At 37.3% G+C, this 17881-nt stretch overlaps 1 protein-coding gene across 1 annotated transcript in view; it reads right to left on the reverse strand.

Annotated features, from left to right (window-relative positions):
* The window catches only part of OVCH1 (ovochymase 1), a 90031-nt gene that overhangs the window by 69329 nt on the left and 2821 nt on the right, over positions 1 to 17881 (reverse strand). The window contains 6 exon segments of the mRNA XM_017875662.1: positions 16 to 153; positions 1512 to 1585; positions 8664 to 8766; positions 10122 to 10311; positions 12074 to 12225; positions 13564 to 13659. Coding sequence (XP_017731151.1) covers positions 16 to 153; positions 1512 to 1585; positions 8664 to 8766; positions 10122 to 10311; positions 12074 to 12225; positions 13564 to 13659 — 753 coding nt within the window.

A 17881-nucleotide genomic window follows, 5' to 3' on the forward strand; every position in this document is an offset into this window, starting at 1 on the left:
ACCTGAAACACTCACCTGCTTCTGAGTTCTGTATGGCAGTAAAGGTAAGCTCAAGGCCACTGCCACTGTCTTCTGTATCAGAAACAAATGGAACCATGGTCTCACCGGTCTCTGTCAGCAATGGTGAGGGCAATATTTTTCCACAGACCTTACCTTAAAAGAAGTAAAGGAAAGTGAAATAACATGACTAAAGAGTGGTGGAAACGTATCCATGTTTGTTCTGTTTTCCATATCTTCCATGAGATCTCTGGTCTAAACACACTAAACTACTTAATGGCCCTTTGATCATTCAACATTCCCTGCTTCAGTGACTTTGCTATTCCAGTCGTCTTCTCACCCCCCAGTCTCTTATATCCAAATTCTACTCATTCTTCAGGGCCTAACTCAAAATTCAGCTCCCCGATAAACTCTATCAGACAACCACTCGAAATAAGAGCTACCTTTTTTGAATCAGCACAGCACATTCCCTGTTCTAATGGTATTTCCAACTTTGTGTTACACCTTTGATTACCTCAAACTACAAATTATTTGGGCAGAGGGTGCTTTTCTCGAAAATGTCCAGTACCTGGTATGATATCTCAAATACAGTTAATTTTTAACAAACGATTGGTTGAAAGAATAATTACTGTGTAAATAGCAGGCCTGAGCATGAAATAATTTAGACAATAAATATTATAACCCCTAGTACAGTACTTTGTCTATAGCTTCCTGTCAAATATGTGTGAAGAGACATTTGTCCTAACCATTGACCTTATAGAGATCTAGAGATCCAGGTCTATACCAGCTCTAGAAAGCTTCTATTGTGGTTAACACAGAGTATTTCAACAAAGTTAGATATATTGGTTATGTTTATGTAGCTTATAAGAGGTATTCAATAAAAGAAATTGAATGACATGAAATGATCATTTGTGTTATGAGAAGGAAATTATATCAAACAATGTAAAGTTCAAAGTGTATGTGTAAATAGATACACCTCTAAATGCTAATAGAGATTATCTCTAGGTGACAGGGTTACGAATGGTTTATATTTTTGTCCTTTGGCTCATCTGTATTTATCAAATTTGGTAAACATGTACCCATTTTGTGATAAAATAATAAAAAAAATTGCCTCAAAAGGGAGTTTTCTGACAACTGTGACATCAATTGCATTCAACACTGTTATTGAACTTGAGAGACGAATGTGGGATCTGGTTCCTAACTTAGAAAAACACTGAAGAGAACAGTCAGTGTGCTGACCACTGTCTCCACTCTTACTATCCTCCCCTTAACCCTTCTAGAAGGGAACAGTGTGCAGGATGAGATCATTGCCCTTGGTACAATAAAATAAATTTTATTTTTTTATTTTTATTGTTTTAAGTAAACTGAAAGCAAGTTTATTAGGAAAGTAAAGGATTAAATAATGGCTACTCCATAGGCAGAGCAGCCAGAAATTTTATTTTACATCCCTTAGTATCTCTTTGGTCTTTCAGATACTCTAAAATGATAAATAAAAAGAAATGTAACATACTTACTAATAAGCACTCCACTGCTTGATTGTAAATCTACATAGTCATGATCACATCCAACTTGCTTTTCCATGTCTAAACTTGTAAATTTTATCAGGATTATTTTATCCTTTGGTACCATTATTTTCCAAACACACAAGCTGGGGTAGGGGAAGGTGAAGAAAATATAACAAATGGCAGAATCAGATTTGATAAATAAAATCTAACACCCGTGCTTTATCTCACAACTCAACAACAATACAATTTTATAGAACACTAGAAGATAAAAGGCAGTGGAACATTGTGAGAAAAATTTGTGCTCAAATTGATAACATTTATCTGACAAATAGATGAGTATTAATTGGAGAATGACCAGAAAACACCCCTTAAATTTCATTTAGTTATAAAATGCTAGAATTTTGATCTATAAATTGAAGAAACCTAAGATTCATCTGAGTTATTCACCTAATTAAAATTCATACTATTCATCCAGAGGTTGAATTATGATTCTCATGAATTATGAATTGACCATACAGCGTATGCTAACCTTAAACAGCCACATATTCCGAGGTCATCCTGAGTCACAGTCCCTGGGTTAAAATGTCATCTCTCTAACTCCCAGTAAGGTCAGCTGTGACTTTTCACTAACATTTTTAAAAGCATATCTAAACTTGAGAGAGTATGAAAATAATCCCTTACCTTTATTTTCATACATAAATTTATTATTCAAGAAAATAAATCCTAGTGGGCCATAAATCCTAGCTTCTTCCATGTCTCACCTTCACCTGAATGCAAAGCAATCTTACCTAGAATCTAACATGTTGGAATTAACTCTTTCCAAAATTCAGCAGTCTTTACCTTAGACCTGTTAACAGCCTCACTGCCCTTTACTAATAAGGACTTAGGAATTAGTCAAGTCTTTTATGCCCAGGTTCCAAAAAGCAAACACTTTTTTTTACTAGACATCTCCTTAACTGGAATCCCTCCCTCCCTCCCTTCCTTCCTTCCTCCCTCCCTCAGAGTCTCACTCTGTTACTCAGGCTGGAATGCAGTGGTACAATATCAGCTCACTGCAACCTACACCTCCCAGGTTCAAGCGATTCTTCTGCCTCAGCCTCCCAAGTAGCTGAGACTACAAGCATGCACCACCATGTCCAGCTAATTTATGTATTTTTAGTAGAGACACGGTTTCACCATATTGGCCAGGCTGGTCTTGAACTCCTGATCTCATGATCTGCCCACCTCGGCTTCCCAAAGTGTTGGGATTACAGGCCTGAGCCACCGTGCCCGGCCAGAAACTCTTCACTTTAGTGTTTTTCTATTCAAGTCCATCATCCTGAATATAGATGTAAAAATAAGCTGTCTAAAATATTATAAAGCTCACTTGCCAAGCACTTCAATGGAAAAAAGCACTCCACATCCATCATCCTTTTTGAGATTCATTACATCTCTCTGAGGTAGGCAGGAGAGAAATTACCCCTTTGTTTCCAAATGGGAAACCTGGCATTGATAATAAAAGATTCATCACATCTCTTATAAAAGTGGAACTGTAGTTTAGGCTTTATGACTTCAAAGGCCAGTACTTTCTCAAATTGTTCCATCTTCAAATTATTTTGGCCTCAAAATCTCTAGCTCAAAGATGAAAATAGGTTTCAAATCTATGCCAACTTTGATTTATTATTAGTGATGGCTGTTTTAAAAGGATTTTGAGGTCTGGTCAAGCTAAGTGAGAGAGGGGTCCCCAAACAAACCATTGATTTATTAATTCAAATAATCTATGGAGCATTTATTATGTGACAGGCACTGATCTAGGCTCTGAGAAATGCAATGTCTCCCATGGGTATGAAAGGAAGGAGGGCAACCTGGGTGTTATCTGTCATTTCTGAGAATCTAGCTACCACCTACCAGAATACAGAGAGGCTTGGAGGGACTGTGTAACTCTCTCCTTCTTTATATTATCTCTGTCTGCCTTATGATTTCCTAGTTAGCTCCAGTTGGAATTTATAAAACCCTTTCAGTATCTAAGGCTACTTAGCATGCTGAAGAAGTCACTAACTGTGCAAATTGGCCCTATACCTCATTTCTAAAACACAATTTTTCCACATTTTCACATTCTAAAATTAGAATGCATCTTACAAAGGAGTCTTACAATTTCTGTAGACCTGAATTGAAAGAGTTCTTCCAGGCAGTATCTGTATACACTTCTGTCAGTCACATTGCGCACTATCAACTTCACAGTGCCAATTTTTTCTGCTTGACATGCTTTGGCCTATACTTGAGGTGTGAATTTAGGTGGTAGATCTGCATGAATATTAACCTGTGGTTCAAATTCTCGAATAATTTTTTACCTCTCCCTACATCTAGTGCCAAGGTTGAGGCATGTAACTTTCCATGTGGGTGGGTTTACACCTTGTTTAGCCTTACACTGAAGATAGTCTTTGGTGACTCAGCCTTATATGAACCTATCTTGGGAATTTTGTTTTCTCCTATTGAAGCTGTATTTTACAATGAATTTTTTGTCTTGATTTATTGAAATACAGTACAAATAGATGCTAATACGAATTGGATTTTACTGGTGTTGAAAGTCTTATTAATCTCTGGTTGAATCCTTACTTTAGTCCCTATAAACTATTTAATATCTTAACTATTTTATCTCTACTTCATCTTCTAAAGTTGAAGCAATTAAAATCTCATGTGATAACTAAGACATCCAGTGTAAATTTCTTCAGCTTTTCTGTAGATTACCTTTTTTGTTGCTTCCCCAGAAAAGGAATTAGTCTGCCCTCTTCTCAATGCCAAACCTTCTTTATTTGTTGTGTTCTCAGAAAGCTTACTTCACATTTCTATGTGTTTCCTATGACTCTTAACTCTCACTCTCTGTTCATAAGCACAGTTGAGTCTACTTTATCAAAACAAACAAAATGCCTCTTTTGACTCTACTGTCTAAAAGCCACCGCCCCAACGTTTGCATCTCAGACAACAGTTCTATTCTTCCAATAGCTCAGGTTAAAAACTCTTAGGTTACTCATATGGGGATCTCATTCTCTCTCAAAACCCAAAGTGTCAACTCATCAGCAAATCCTACAGCCCTACCACTCTTCACCACCTCTACAAATGTGGTCAAAGCTAGATTTTTACCTGGATGATTGCATCATCTTTTACCTGGACTATTGCAGTAGTTGGTCTCCCAGCTTGTGGTCTTGCCTGCCTACAGTCTATTTGCAACACAGTAATAAAAGTGATCTTTTTGAAATGTGTCAGATCATCATCTTCCTCTGTTCAAAAATCCTCCAATGGCTCTCTATCTAATAAAAGTGATCTTTTTGAAATGTGTCAGATCATCATCTTCCTCTGTTCAAAATCCTCCAATGGCTCTCTATCTCCCTTACAGAAAAATTCAAAGTTCTCTTCATGCCCTGTAAGTCCGAAATAATTTGGCCACATTGCCCTTCTGCAGCCACTCAGCTCTGGTTCTCTGGTCTCTTTGCTGTTCCCCAAGTATATCAAATGTATTCTTGTCTCACACCTACCATTCCTTCTGCCTGGAGTGCTCCTTTCCAAAATGATCATATAATTCCTTCCCTTGCTTTATCCAAGTCTTTTTTCCAAGTATCATCTTTATAATGTGGTCTTCCCTAACCACCCTCTCTGATATTGTATACTTTCATTCTCCACCTCCCTTTCTTGCCTTATTTTTTGGTATAGCATTTACTACCTTCTACTATTATATGTAACTTTTAAAAATTACCCCATTTCCACCTTCTAACTTGCCCCACAAAGGCAAGCATTTTTGTGTGTTTCTTTCACTGCTGTATCTCTAGCACCTAAGACGGTGTTTTACACATCCAAAGGGTTCAATAAAATTGTGTTGATTATTTGGGATACTAAATTTTCAACAGTCACTTAACCCATTAGGAATATGACTTTTGATCCTACAGTTCTGCTCAGTTCAAAAAGTATAAGTTTCCACATGCAATGGCATTTGATCTGATTTTTACTTCTACAATAACCCTCCTTCTCTTGAAACATTTTCTTGCAGAGATCCCTGAAATGCTTAATTGTCTAAGTTGAGTCTCTCTGTTCGAGGGTAAGTAGGCTGCCATCTTCATGTCTCTTACCCAATATACAAATACTTTGCTCAAATATCCACTTATCAAGGGCATTGATTACTTCCTGAAGCAGGCTAGTTAATTTCAGAGATGACTCAAGCAAGGAATGACTTCATATTGAATTGAACTCTGCCTTCTAACTTCTACTCAGTAATCTTAGTTATCAGCTCTGCAATTATTCAGAATAAGTCAAATTCTGCTTCTTTAGTAGCCTCTAAGACAAATCAAGACACTTCCTTCCTCCTCTTCAGTCTTCTCTGGATCAAAAAATATTATGGTTCCCACAACCATACCTCGTAAAACATTGTTCTGAATTTTTTTCCCATCTTGGTTATTGTCCTTCAGACAAATTCTGGCTTATCAATCTCTCTGTCTAAAGATTGTACCCTAGAGGTTCCTTCCCTGAGACTCTAATAAAATAGTTTCTTAAACTCTTGTTCTAAATATTATTCTAATAGCGTAAGCAAAGGTGGCAAAAGCTTTATTGGCATTCTATCATCACAAGTTTGCCTGAGACAAAGTCAGTTTAGACCATTAAGCCTTTTAAATTATGAGCTGAAATTAAGCCACCTTTTCTATCTGTACTTGAAATAAATATTTATATTCATTTTACATTAGTTCTGAAAGTTATAATCTTTCCATCATTTTAGTTTTAGCATACTCATTGGCTGTAGCATAAGGTCTAATCTCGCTGCATGGAACTTAAGGTCCTCTGCAATTAAGTCCTGATCATCCTTTCCATCCTCATCATCCACTGCTACCCCAGTTCCCATTCACATTGTTGTCCAGTCACAGTGGGATACTCAGAACCCAAACAACCCTAATCTTCCCCACCTCCTTGGCATTGCTTATACCTAATTCCCTTGGCCTAGAATGACCTCTTTCCTGCTTCTCCATCTGTTGAAATCTTCAGTATTAGAACCACCAAAGACCTCATGAGCTATAAAATCATAACTATCCTTCAATGCCTCATTTCAATGCCATCTTTTCCACTATAACATTTATATCTCTCCCCACACTTCTAACCACTCTACACGCACCTTAAAAACCACACCAAAGAGAACTGGTCTCTATTTTTTTGTAGTGTGCACATTCTTGGATGTGTGGATTATAAAGCTTATTTCCTCTTGTTTTGTAGTATAGTTATTTTTATCTAGCTCTTTTTACCAGATTATAAACTGTAGAACTGTTATCTTTGTAGTACACTATTCAATTCTCAGTACAATTTTAAGAACGAATTTAGATCACTTAAGAAAATGAGATACTTGCAGCACAATTTTCTAAAACTTAAAGATATTTTTAGCTATATTTAGATATATTTTAGAGGACAGGGTATGTAGAAAATTTGTAAAAAGATACTAAAGCTTATAGGACATGAACTATTTTCCATCTTCTAGGTGATGCTAAGCAAAATATTACCATGATTATAGAAATAAATGTGACAGAATTAATCACTAAATCCCATAGCAATCTCATTGCCAGATGCTGTCAGTATTACATATTTGAATACATCAATTCAAGTAAACTTTAGTTTAATAATTATTCAGGTTGATGATTTACATTAATGAGTAAATATTCACCAACCAAAAAATATCAGATGAAACATATACTTTTATATTAGAACTGGAAATACTAGATAAAATTGCCAAAATAAACCAGGTATGGTGGCATGTCCCTGTAATCCCTACTACTTAGTAGGCTGGGGTGGGATGATCCCTTGAGCCTAGGAGTTCAAGCCCAGCCTGGGCAACACAGGGAAACCCTATTTCAAAAAAAAAAAAAAAAAAAATTGCCAAAGTGGAGTCTTTTAAACTGTCCCATTTTGCGGGAGGAAACGCCCCAGGAATCACGCCTATGTGGGATACATACCAATTATGAGAATAGTAGTCTCCTTTGGAATGGGGGTAATGAATCTTCCCATTTTCTCCAAATAACACTGTGCCCTGAGGTTTACAATCTTCAAAAACACAAGATAGAAGTCAATCATTTTCCTTACCCATCGACAACATTTCAAAATGATCCAGAGGCCAGCCTGAAGCTATACGATTTATATTATTCATTTCATTGATATTTATGGGAATGCAAATATTTTTAGAGGCTATGATTTAGACATTGTATTTGCAAACAGACTTTAAAAACATTTCTGAATTCACCATAATTTGAATCAAAATAGAAACTTTTTAAAACACTTCTTCAGATGTAACATTTATGCAACTTTCCCATCTCTTTTTAGGCTGTCTTGGGTAAGGTTAAACACCTTCACCTAAAGATACTAAAGTACAATTTAGGAAGCTGAGGCGGGTGCATCACTTGAGGTCAGGAGTTTGGGACCAAGCCTGGCCAACATTAGTCAGGTGTAGTGGTCCATGCCTGTAGTCCCAGCTTCTCAGGAGACTGAGGCAGGAGAATCGCTTGAACCCAGGAGGCAGAGTGCATGCCACTGCACTCCAGCCTGGGTGGCAGAACAAGACTCAATCTTGAAAAAAAAAAAAAGAAGATGCTAAATAAGCTGGGTGCAGTGGTTCATGCCTGTAATCCCAGCACCAGCACTTTGGGAGGCCGAGGTGGGTGGATCATCCGAGGTCAGGAGTTCAAGACCAGCTTGGTCAACATGGTGAAATCCTGTCTCTACTAAAAATACAAAAATTAGCTGGGCGTGCTGGCAGGTGCCTGTAGTCCTGGCTACTTGGGAGGCTGAGGCAGGAGAATTGCTTGAACCCAGGAGGCAGAGGTTGCAGTGAGCAGAGACTGCTTGCCACTGCACTCTAGCCTGGGTGACAGAGTGAGACTCCATCTCTAAATAAATAAATAAATAAATAAATAAATAAATAAATAAATGGATACAACTTTTAGTAATGGCATGGAAAGTCTCCCTCATTTACTCAAAAGCTTTAGATGCCAGGGTTAGGTTTTAAACGTTGGAGCCTATGTATGAATATGGGAGGGGCGTTTAAAGTTTATATTCAAAAATTTAAATAAAACTCAGATTGTGAATATGGTACAATCCTTCTGTTTACTTTCCTCTGAAGACTTTTTTCAAGTCAGCTTCCTTCTCTAATTAGAACCACACATACCCTCTCCTCTCTGGCTTCCGTTCACTTCTTGGACAGAACTCAGGGCCTTTGTTATATACCTCAGACCCACTTTTGAGATGGGTTGGCCCTGATCCAAACCTGTAGAAGGTATGAGGAGTTAGTGTCTTTTCCAATAATAATCACTTAAATAAAACATTTTTAACAAGGTGATGTTAAAGACTATTAAGAATTGTAACTTCTACTAAAATCAATGCAGAGGGAATCTTTTTCTCAGAGTGAGTGACCCACTAAGTCTTTTAGAAAAGGTTAAAGGACTACGTGGAAGCAGAAGTAATTTATTTGATTTGATGGTTAGTGTGGTTTTAAAAATAAGATATGAAATATTCAATTCTCTGATATTTAAGGTTAAGAAAACTGAATTTAACCCTATTTCCAAAGCATAGCCAGTTCTGGAAAGAGATAGGGAAGATGAACTGGAAAAAAAAAAAAAAGGCAAACAGAGGATGAGAAACTTAGAAGATTATCCTAAGGAAGCATTATTTACATAAATCACTTATCACATTCCGATGTTCATTTCACTGGGATTAACCATTAATGTCTGATTTCATTGCTCTTGTAAAATCTCACTGTTACCATTTACCTTTGTTCAGGGCTTTTAAACCTTGTCAACTTTCCCTTCCAGGTGATCAAAATGGAATACAATTGCTACCAGAAGAGAATTGCTCCCCTGCAGTAGAGCAGTGAAGAGGACTTTTACATTTAAGACCAAAGAAGAGTCTGTGGCAGTCCGAGGAAGTGCTGGCCTGTGGTAGGATCCACAGCACCACTTCTAAAAACCCTCAGTCAGGTGGCTGCCCTTGGACTGCCATGAGAAAGGGATGGAGGATGGAGAGAGCACTATGTTCTGGGGCTCTGGGTCTTGTCATTTTAAAAAATGTTTGGTTCCTACATTCAACTGCTTGTTCCGGAAAGCTGTGTTCTCTCAGGCCTCTTTCATTCTGCAGAGGACAGGTTTGGTATCTCCAGGCCCACATTTTCCTAATTTAGATTTTAGTGTGACAGAGCCAAATTAACTCTCCAAGGCCTCCCTCATTTTTTCACTGTTGCCAAGTAAGTTAACAAGGTTGAGTGGCCAAAGTGGGAGATGAGTGATTTATTTTTAGTATTCTTAAGTAGTACAGAGAAAAATTATGCCAACTGAAAAAATAAAGAAATAATCCCCTAATGAGTCTGTTCTCAAGGTCTGTTAATAAAATCTCATAAATGCGAAAAGGCATCTCGTGAAAATTTTATACTGGGATTTGGTTTGTAAAAGTTATACTGACAAATTTCTGTACTCAGGGTTTCAGAGACACAAGTATCTACATTGGACTAATAATTTAAAACCAGCCTTATTCTTGCTTTGTTCTAAAGCTTAGTTCTGATAATATTGCAACATAGCAGAGTAACTACCCTTCAGTTAGGATGAGATGAGGAAGAAATAATTCACCTACCTGTGAACAGGTTCTGAGTAATAAAATCCATCAACTCAGACACTTTGGAGAAAATGACAAGTGATGCCTTCATGTGGTTGTTTCTTAGAGGAGCTGAACCTCTAGCACAACCGACTACCCAGGAAGTTATCCCAGCAAGAATCCAGATTCCACCACCTCTTCTACAAACCAGTGGTCCTCCAGAGTCCCTCTTTCATGGTACAAAAAAAGAGAAAATTTGAAAATAGCCACAGTGTAAAATATTTTGTCATTTCTGCAAACATCAGCACTCATCACAAAGTGAAAAGAGGTAGAGGCAAAGAAGTCCACTAGTCATCGTCCATCAACTTTTTGTTTATCCATTTTCTTGTGTCCTTATCATTAGTTTCAAGGCACAATCTTTTAATCAAGATAAAATTTCTTTATACCTATTGGCTGCAATCTTGTCAGGTTAACACTTTTTCTTCCTCCTTTTTTTTTTTTTTCCACTACCATGTACATTCTAAAAATCGTTGGAAGGGAGATAGTATAGATAGATGCTTCTACTATAGCTTGTCACCTGGAATTGCAGGAAAGACTAGGTCATCTTCCAGTCCTATAGAGCATCAGTGAATAGATCCCCCAAGATAGTTCAAGGCCTCAAGGCTTTAAGAACAGAAAGCCTGGGCCGGGCGCATGGTTCACACCTGTAATCCCAGCACTTTGGGAGGCAGAGATGGTGTATCACCTGAGGTCATGAGTTCAAGACCAGCCCAACCAACATGGTGAAACCCTGTCTCTACTAAAAATACAAAAAAAATTAGCTGGATGTGGTGGCGGGTGCCTATAATCCCAACAACTCAGGAGGCTGAGGCAGGAGAATTGCTTGAACCCGGGATGCAGAGGTCACAGTGAGCCAAGATTGCGCCATTACACTCCAGCCTGGGCAACAGAGTGAGATTCTGTCTCAAAAAAAAAAAAAAAGGGAAAGCCTGGGAAACCTAATTTTATCTCTGGGGATATATGTAAAGGACCACACTGGCTCTTATCCTACAGAATAAAGAACCCAAGATTTTAGGATTGCATCTTCAATAACATTCCAGAATCTATGCTGCTTTAAGACTATGTTTCAGACAACTTTTTGTCAGATTAAACTCTTCTCCAAAGGTGTAGAGGGCTTCATCCAAAAAATGATTGCCTATAATGAATGCAGATAGCAAAAAGCACCTTTAACCTATCTGTTTTCCAATTTAGAAAGTGGCATAAGTGTAGTTTCAGTCTCCTCTCTCCCAAATTCCTGTCATTGCCTCTAAGAAAACTCAAAATCCTTCCAAAAGATAATTTCAGAGAGCTTCCCTCAACATTTTCAAGCTGCTTTTGGCAAAGAAAATGACTCCTTACTGCTCCACCTTAAAAGAGAAGATAATTTACTTGGAAGACCTATCTAAAACTGAAAACTCCTGTGTTTCAAAAATTGGTCTCCTTGTCCCCTCTAAATATCTTGTGAAGATTGGTATTCATTGTGAAGTTGTGTCAGTCTTGGGAGATTGTGGTCATTCCCAATATCTCTTACACAACTGTGACCAAAGCTATGTATCTTCAGTCAAATTTTGTGCAAATATATTCTGCACCAAAGGAAAAAAAAATCCACAATGCTTAACAATATGTGAAATGAAGAATTCATAGCTGGACCTAATAAGATTGTGAAAGTGATCATCTTGCTTGATTCCATTAGGTTGGACACGTTCAAACTAATCCCTTTCCCCAACCCACCAAAATGAAAGAAGTGTAGGAGTAGGAATGGATGTGGAGACAGGAAATAATTCTTTCTGCTTAGGTCAAGTACACTTTTTCAGTAGAAATCAGATGAAAAGATGAAGGGAAAAGGAATTTTGACACAGTAACAGAAGAAACAGGAGCTTCTTTTGCAGAAAGGCAGAATCTACTTTCACCCACATGTTGCTAAACAACTAGGCTGGTTTACACTTTTGTACCTGGCAGGTGTTCACTCCCCAATCAGGGAAGCCGGCACACAGCATGGTCCTTCCCAGGGGAGGGAGGTTCATGCTCTTGAGCACAATATTACACGCTCTGTCATCCATGATGGGAAGTTCCATTTCTTGTAGGACATTTGAATATTCTGATGCTGCAGAGAGAGGATAGATAAGTTAGTACACAATATCCTCATGGAAACAAATTAATGAGAAGTCTACACGTTTAGAACTATTTCAAACAGATTTTTAACCACATGTAGAAGTAAAATTGTTTTAGGTGTGAATCATATTCACTTCTAAAATCAGATACATGGCAGAGGACATTTTAAAATATTCAGCAGATTTTTAAGGTAACATAGGCAATTGTACAATTGTGGCTTCTCTAAACAAATGCTTAAATGTTTCCCCAACAGAGGAAAACTTTGGTCAATACAGAAATGTTTTATAACAATCATTTTTTTTTTTTTTGAGACAAGGTGTCCCTCTGTCACTCAGGTTGGAGTGCAATGATACAATCAAGGCTCACTGTAGCCTCAACCTCCTGGGAGCAAGTGATTCTCCCACCTCAGTTTCCCAAGTAGCTGGGACTACAGGCATGCCACCATGGTTTGCTAATTTTTAATTTGTGTGTGTGTGTGTGTGTGTGTGTGTGTGTGTGTAGACAAGGTCTTCCTATACTATCCAGGCTGGTCTTCAACTGCTGGGCTCCCATCCTCCTGCCTTGGCCTTCCAAAGTGCTAGAATTACAGCCGTGAGTCACTGCACCCTGCCTAAAATTCTTTATAAAATAAAAAATCACAATGTATTTTTGTCAAGCTTTGAGGTTGACAAATAAAAATTGTATTTATTCAAGGAGTACAAAGTGATGTTTTAGTATATGTATACATTGTAAAATGATTACCACAATCATGCTGATTAACATTACATCACCTCACAGAGTTAACTTATTTTGTAGTGAGAATACTTAACATTTACCCTCTTAGCAATTTTCAAGTATTCAATATATTAACTATAGTTCCCATGCAGTATATTGGATTTCCAGAACTTACTTGTCATACAATTCCACATTTATACCCTTTGAACAACATCTTCCCTTTTCTTTCACTCTCAAATCCCTGGTATTTACTCTTCTACTTTTTGTTTCTGAGTCTGACTTTTTAAAAAAGTCACAATATTAAAGACAAAGAAGCTTAACTATTGTTACTATTTCCTGATCATCCTTTTGCCTTATACCTCCTCATCTATCACAGCTCTATCCAGCTTCCTTTATCTGCCATACCTAACCAAATTGGCAGCAGTAGGAGTGATATGAATAGCCTTTTAAGAAGTATAAGCCTTTTGATGCTGAGGATAACCAGAAATCTTTGTTGTGTCAGAAATTAGGGATAAAAAATGATAAATGTACTACTCATGGTCAAGAAAATTATTTCTGCTTCCCCTGGACATACAGAGATCTGGAAGAAGTATTAGGTCATTTTGATGTCCCTTACTCTTGGAAATCTTGCCCCATCCGCTGGACAAGCAAATAATTCCTGGTTCAACTTTATCATCACTGTCAGGAAGACAGATTGGCTGAACAGCAGTTCCTGAGAAAAGAACAACAAAGGCATGAGGTTCATGGATAAGTATGCCATGTTGAATACATTTGGAAAAGCGAAATCTATTGATTTTATGGTTTCTATGCTTTCTTCCTAAATGTAATGGTGACATATTTTAAGGTTTGGCCCCCCCATAAAACTGTTTTGTATTTATAGAAATTTAGAGAAATGCAGAAAAGTAAAACAAGGAAAACATAAGGCCAATTGTTCTACACACTACCATGAGCCCCCCAATCTACTAACATTTTAGACTATGGCTTTGTTTTGAAAGGATAGTTTTTCACTCGACAGCTATTGAGCACAAATCCAGAGGAATTAGCCAGGCCCCTACCTTTGAGAGATTGAATTAATCTTTAAGATCCTAGAAATTTACCTGGCCATGAGAGGAGCTGTAAAGAACCTCAGAAATTTAGAAAAAAATATGGATAATGGTGGGGAGAGACCTGTAATTTAAGAGAAAGTGGCTGAGGATTGATCACAATTGATATCCAAATCTTTAGAGAAAAGCCCAGTAACTCCAACTATGATACAAAAAATAATTTTATATCTAGACATGTGCTGAAAATGTAGCACACTAAAAACAAAGAATGGATCTCAAAAAAATCTAGAAGGAAAAAAACATATTACCAAAAAAGGAATGTTATTGATTTCTCAACAGCAGTAAGTGAATGTTAGAAGATAGTAGAACAAGATGATCAAATTATCATGTGGCAAGCACTCTTTTAGATCTCAATGAATGAACAGAAAGAAAAATATTTCTGTCTTGGTAGAAACTACACGAGTGTGTATATTTGTGTTTGTGTGTTGGGTGAAGGGAGAAGAAACACATAGCATATATAATACGTTGTTCAGTGGTAAATAAATGCTATGGAAAATAATAGGATAAAGGAGATTAGTCTGGAGATTAGGGAGAATGGCATGGAAGGAGTCATTTCAAATATGATGATCATGGAAAGTCTCATTGAGCAGGTGACATCTGAGCAAAGTCTTGAAGCTGAGGAAAGGAATCATGCAGTTATCTGGGTAGAAGTCATTTGATGAAGAAACACTCCTTGCTGCAGGATCATGCATACATGTTTAGGGGACAGTGGGAGGCCAGGATGACTGGAGCAGATTAAGCAAGTTTCATAAAAAAATAAATCAGAGGTTAGATTAGGAAAGAGGGTATGTCAGATAATAATGACATTGATTTTCATCTAAACGTAATGGAGAACCATTGAAGTGGTTTGAATAGGGTGATATAATCTGATTTACCTATTAAAAAGTATCATTCTGGCCACTGGGTTAATAACAAACATTAGGAAGACAGAAACAGCAGCTTCAGTAAATTTCAGAGACCATTAAAATTAACGCAGGCAAGAAATGATGATAGTATTGCCTGGAACAAGATGGCAAAAGCGTGAAGTGAGAGAGGAAGAAGCAACAGGATTTTCTGACGCATTGGATGTACAGTATCAGAGAAGGAAGAATCAAGGATGAATCCAAAGTTTTTTGGATTTAGATGTTTAAATTATTGATCCTGAATGAGATCACTAAGAGAATGAGCACAATTAGAGAAAAAGATGTCCAGGGTTGAGCCTGGGCACTCCAACAATATGAAGTCAAGGAGAAGAGGAAGAATCATCATAGAAGACTAAGAAAGGGTACAATAGGGTAGGAGAATAACTAATGGATTCCCAGAATTCAAGTGAAGAAAATATTTCCAAGAACATATGAGCAATTCTGCTAAAAACTCTTATCCAGAAATATGGGAATTAAGAAGTTACTTTGAATTTAGCAACATAGAGGTCATTAGTGACTGTGACAAGACCAAATTTATGGAACAGTGGAGTGAAAGTCTGATCCACTTAAATGTGGAACAGACATCTTAACCTAATAAATCTAGCTATGAGAATTGAGGAAATGAAATTGACATAACTAGCATAGATGGCTCTTAGTAGAGGGTTTCTATAAAGGAAAGAAAAGATGGGGCAATAGTTTCCTCTTACATACACTTACGGTTTGAGTTATTCTCAGTATTTTGATCATCTACTATCTCCTGACATTCACTCACTGCTGTTGAGAAATCAATAACATTCCAGTTTTGGTAATGTGTCTTTTTCCTTTTAGATTCTTTTGGGATCCTTCCTTTAGTGTGCTACATTTTTGCACATGTCTAGATATACAATTATTTTTTGTATCATAGTTGGAGTTACTAAGCTTTTTAAATCTAAAGATTTGGATATCAATTATGACCAATCCTCAGCCACTTTCTCTTAAATTACAGTCACTCTCCACCAATCTCCATACTCTTTCTAAACTTCAAATTGAATGTTTATTACACTCTATCTTCTCTGTCTCTTATCCTCATTGTCTCCTCTGGGTATTTCAGATTGTCTAGTTCCATACACCTAATCTAATCTGGTAGATAAGTATTCTACTGAGTTGCTAATTCCAATTACATTTTTATATTTTCACATTTTACTGGCTTATTTTCAAATTTCCCTTTCATCTAATAGTTTCCTCTGGTTCAATCATTTTCAGTACATTTTCACTTCTTTAAACCTTAATATACTCATTTTCTATTCTCTGTCTTGAAATTTGTAACCTTTGAAGGTCTGATTCTGATTGTTAATGCTTCAGACTCTATTTTCGATGGGAAATTTCTCTGCACGTTTCTGTGCTCGAATTCATTAAAGCTTTATGGGAATATATTAAGCTGGGATTTAAATTTCATTCTCTCAGAGAGGATTTATTTTTGCTTCTGCCAGAGGCTGATTACTCACCTGGAACCACTTTAAAATTTTGCCTTGGAGTGTTTGTGCCACACAGGTGATGCCAATTCCAGCATCAAACCTGAGTGAGGCCTGGCTCATGATTACTGATATTGCACTGAGAACCCTCTGTCCAGAGCCAAGGTTGAGACAAGTAAGTGCCCTTATTCCCTCACTTTATGTAGCATAACACGCACAACTCCCTCTCCCTATCTTTCAAAGCATCACCTTTCAGAAATTTCCAGGTTCTTTACAGTTCCTCTCACGGCCAGGTAAATCTCTAGGATCTTAAAGATCAATTTGATCTCTCAAGGGCAGTGGCCTGACTAACTGCTCTGGATTTGTGCTTTGTTTTTGGCCATGTAACACTTCCTTTTCTTGCATTTAAAAAAAAAAAGGAGGAGGTCTTTTAGCATTTTACCCAGAAAGTTTATATTACCTGTGTTGAGAGAGTGTTGTATATCTTGTTCATAGTAATGACAGAAAGAAGTCTCCAAAAACATTTTCAAATGTTCCAAGCTTTTTGGTTAGAGATGAATATAGGTAGGTAGGTAGAATGGAGCCCAGCCAAGAAACAGGAGTCCTTAAAATACTAGTTGGCCAAAATATGGACTTAACCTAAGTTGTTCATCAATGGATGAATGAAAAAGAAAATGTAGTATATACACACAATGGAATATTATTCAGCCATAAAAAGAATGAAATCTTGTCATTTGTAACAACACAGATGAAACTGAACATGGATATTAAGTGAAATAAGCCAAGCACAGAAAAACAAATATCACATATTCTCCCTCATGTGTGAGCTAAAATACTGAATCTCATGAAGATAGAGAGTAAACCTGTGGTTATGAGAGGCAGGGAAGGATAGGGAGGAGGGGAGGATGAAATGGGGTTGATTAATGGATACAAATATACACCTGATGTTTGATAGATCAGAGAAATAATTCCAGCGTTCCTAGCATATATAAAAAGATAAATATTTAAGGTGATAGATATGCTAATTACACTGATTTGATTATATGAATGTATCACATTATCACATGTACCCTGAAAATATGTACTTCTAATATGTATCAATAGAAATAAATGAAAGGGAAAAAATGTTGGTTATTAGGTTAAGCATAAATAATTTGTGGCTGGGATATGTAGCTTATACAGTACTTTATTTTTTTAATAGGTTATAGACTGAACAAAATTATTTTAAAAAGAAACAAAGCGGCCGGGCGCGGTGGCTCAAGCCTGTAATCCCAGCACTTTGGGAGGCCGAGACGGGCGGATCACAAGGTCAGGAGATCGAGACCATCCTGGCTCACACGGTGAAACCCCGTCTCTACTAAAAATACAAAAAACTAGCCGGGCGAGGTGGCAGGCGCCTGTAGTCCCAGCTACTCGGGAGGCTGAGGCAGGAGAATGGCGTGAACCCGGGAGGCGGAGCTTGCAGTGAGCTGAGATCT

This window comes from Rhinopithecus bieti, unplaced genomic scaffold (assembly GCF_001698545.2).
Source record: "Rhinopithecus bieti isolate Rb0 unplaced genomic scaffold, ASM169854v2 scaffold_7884, whole genome shotgun sequence".
In the NCBI taxonomy this organism is placed as follows: domain Eukaryota; kingdom Metazoa; phylum Chordata; class Mammalia; order Primates; family Cercopithecidae; genus Rhinopithecus; species Rhinopithecus bieti.